Source organism: Echinops telfairi, unplaced genomic scaffold (genome assembly GCF_000313985.2).
Source record: "Echinops telfairi isolate 266 unplaced genomic scaffold, ASM31398v2 ScPeMD7_443;HRSCAF=831, whole genome shotgun sequence".
Taxonomy (NCBI): domain Eukaryota; kingdom Metazoa; phylum Chordata; class Mammalia; order Afrosoricida; family Tenrecidae; genus Echinops; species Echinops telfairi.
Genome location: NW_022104341.1, coordinates 57,566,242 through 57,569,788, shown reverse-complemented (window position 1 = coordinate 57,569,788; position 3,547 = coordinate 57,566,242). Strand labels below are relative to the sequence as shown.

Here is a 3,547-nt window from a genome sequence, read left to right as displayed (position 1 = left end):
AAGTCTTCCCTTGATAGGTAAGCCTCTAGCAATACTTATTTATAGGACCTTATAAGGTCAGCCATTTGTCCCAATGCATATTTATTTAATAATGCACCCTCCAATTTATTCCCATTTGGAGGAGGGAAAAGCTTGCATCTTAACATATTTGGGTAATTGTTGTCCCTTGGTTATGACCAAGGTGAAGTCTTGTCACCACCTTCTCATCTTGCCTTCCAGAGAAAATGGAACATCACCTTATGTAACCTGGCGGTGTTGTAAGATATTGTGATTGAAATTAAAAGTGGATAGACTAGTGGCCTTTCCATGTTTTAATTTTCACATTCCTTCATGTGAAAACAGGGGCTTTGAAAGTACATTCCCAATGAATGTTCCATTATTGTCGTTGCTATTATTTACTTTAAAATTCTGCAGACAATGCAAAGCGTACACAAAAACATGTATTACATTTTCATATGAGAATAAAAAGGAAGATTTATTTTGGAATAATTTATTTATTAACAAATTTAAAGTATGTTTTCTCACTCAAAATTATTATAAAATAACTTAATCTATGAACTATCCTAGTCTTATTTATCAACATGTGTCTGCTATAGATAAATTATCCTTGTCATCCCTCAGTTACCAATTCATACTAATCAGAAGCTGTTGTTCATATTGTTTAACAACCCACTGACATTTTCATCTGGAAGACTGAAACAGGTTGGCAAATGGTTTCTAAATGTTTCCAGAATTTTTATTGTAGGTGAGAGATTAGCACACTTTTCAGCACCAGAAACACAATAGTGGCAACATTGGGAAATATTCAAAATGCTTTCTTCATAACATTTTCTCACTCAGAGTTAAAAGATTTGCTTTGCCTTGAGGAAATAAAGAAGCCTGTGATTTTCTTTTTCAGAAAAAAAAAAGTTAGAGTATTAGGTGATATACAAAGGTAAATCAACAAAGCATTGTTACTAGAGTTCTGGTTCCTACATCCATGGGTTTATTCTAAACCGACTTTGAACATGTCTTCGTGACTGGTGGATGGCTGCAAACAAGTTCTCTCATTTGTCTTAGTCTCCTTAAAGTGCCACTTAAAATAAAAGTCCAGAGTTGTATGAGCCCCTAATAAAATGATAAAAATAAATAAATAAAATCCAGTTACTACAGTGTTAACCAAGTGAAGCAGCGGGGCCAGTTCAACTCAAAGAAGAGAAGTCAGCTCAGAAGGTCATGTTGACTGTTTACTGGGGTTCCAAAGGGGGTACTCGTGAAAGAATCTCTCAAAGGACACAAGGGCTTATTAGGAAGAAGTTCTAAGAAAATTGAAAATTGCACTGGTGAGACAAAGGTCAGGAAAGCAGCACTAAGGGATTTGGGGTTCTCATGAGGACAGTGGTCTGCTCATTCTGGGAGGGGAGCAAGGGCTGTCTACAAGACGCTTGTTGGGGAACCAGACCCCATTTACCCTACGGCTTAGAACTTGCTCCTTCTGATTTCTTCTCCCCCACAAACTCAGAACATTGAAAAACAAGATTTGAACCCATTCCTTGTTGGGGATTCCCAAATTGCCATTTTGATGTAGTGTAAATCCAAGAGCCCAGAACTCTTTGAAGAAAGGTTAGCGAGATGGAAATACGACCTTCAGAAATGTAGAACTACATGGAGGGTATGGGAAGAAACAGCTTCACATGTTGATACCTTTACTTAATAAAGGGCCTATGATTTTATAGCAGTACTTTTTGCTTACCTTATACTCCTTAGAAGTTATAAATCAACACAGAAACGATGAACAAATTTAGAATATTTGCCTTTTATTTAAAAACAACAAAATAAAAAGCAAAGTGACAGCTCTTTTAACTTTGCGATAAATGATTCATTCTCTCATTACCTAGCAACACTGAGCTTATTTGTTATCAATTTATTCAGGCAGATAAATTGCTGGCTTATATCTCAAGCCCATAAAAGCAATGAAGTGTAAACTGCCAACTCTCAAGTGTACATTTATTATCTCCAAATTCAAGAAGTCTCATATGATTCACCGGGTATCAAGGGTGATGTAGTGGGTGAGCACTGCCCGTGAATGGTCAGGAAGGAAAACTGGGGTGCAGTAATGCCTCAGGGATAATAATAAAGAGCTCTTTGAACAAATGCTGTTTTCGGATCATTCTATGATTCCCAGAGGGATATTGAGTGAAGCCAAACAAGAAACAGATCATAAGTGCTGGACTCTGTGGGGAGACGTATAAAGAATATCTCAGTCAATTAATTTTGCTTACATGTTTCCTTTCTTTGAACCCACAAGTTCAGTAGACAGTAAACAAATACTCAGATGTCTAAATAAATCTATCTAAAGAAAAGGTTTCAATAACTAATTCCTTTAAAGGAACTTCCATTTAAAAGCTTCTAAATGGTAGGAAAGTATTGTGTCATAGTGTATGAGGTTTTATTTTCATTTATCTATTTTTATTTCTCTTTGGTACCATTTTATTTCTTACTGACACTAAAATAATCACTCATGGTAGATGACTTGCAAGGTTCAATGAAATGAACCTTTCTACATTATTGAAAACTTTCCTCTTTCCTCTGAACTTTGTTTCTAGAACAAGTGGCCCAATTAGGGCCAATTAGGGCCACTATAATGCCATCTATTATTAAATGCTAATCCCCCCCCCCCATTTTCTTTTTCTTCTTAGAAAACAAATGTAAAGGAGAATGATAACATTTTCTACCCCCACAGGCCACTTAGACCACAGGCGAGTGTGGTGAGGGCTGGGAGGGCCCAGCGAACACAGAGGAAGATGTCTGAGGAAATTCTGCGATAAGCGTCACCGAGGTGCCACTTCTCGCGGCTGAGAACGCGGAGACCATGATTTTGCCTGCCTGGCACTTCGGGGTGCTCTCTCAGCCAGCCCTCGAGCAATCTTAGGGCGGGTTCGTACCAGGAGAAACTGAGGCAGGAGACACTAACCTTACTGGAGCGGCATCGGCACAGCCCAGGAGACTCAGACCTCCACCCTGGCCCGTCCAGTCGCTGCCTGCGGAGCACGGGCGCTCGGCCGAGGGGCGGCGAACAGCAGGACAATCGAGGCGGTCCTGGCTGTCCCCGCGGCCGAGTGCTGTCCCCACCTGCCCGGAGTCAGTCCGCTGTGGGGGCGCAGGGACCCAGGACGCAGGAGCGCCCTGGGCGAGCGGGACACGTGCGGCCGGAAAGACCGGGCCATCTGGTCCCCGCCACCTCCGGACCCGGCCCGCGGGCTGGCGGCGCGGCGCGCGGTGAGTGACCACTGGCTCGGGGACGGGGACGAACAGGGACCGGGACCAGGACCGGGACCGAGGGAGCACCAGACACTCCCGGGCACGCGCCGAGCTGAGGGGCTAAAAGCGCGGTTTCTGTGCCTTGCGTCTCGGGGGTGCGGGTGGGGGTTCGGATGGCGGCCTTCCACCCTCGCTCTCCTCATCCTCGGGGCACCCAAGGGCTCTTGTGACTCAGGTGGCGGGTGAGCAGGCTAAGAGGAGGGGGCCCTCCAAGGTGCAGCCTGGGTGGGGATAGAGGGAGGGGTGG

The 3,547-nt window shown here is 43.6% G+C and overlaps 1 protein-coding gene across 1 annotated transcript in view; it reads left to right on the top strand.

Moving 5' to 3' along the window:
- Nucleotides 1-1,644: 1,644 nt before the first annotated feature.
- The window catches only part of IL12RB2 (interleukin 12 receptor subunit beta 2), a 116,577-nt gene continuing 114,674 nt past the window's right edge, over nucleotides 1,645-3,547 (top strand). Inside the window, exons 1-2 of the mRNA XM_004699614.2 lie at nucleotides 1,645-1,651; nucleotides 3,014-3,258. Of these exons, the coding sequence (XP_004699671.1) occupies nucleotides 1,645-1,651; nucleotides 3,014-3,258 (252 nt within the window). The remainder of the gene's footprint in view (nucleotides 1,652-3,013; nucleotides 3,259-3,547) is intronic.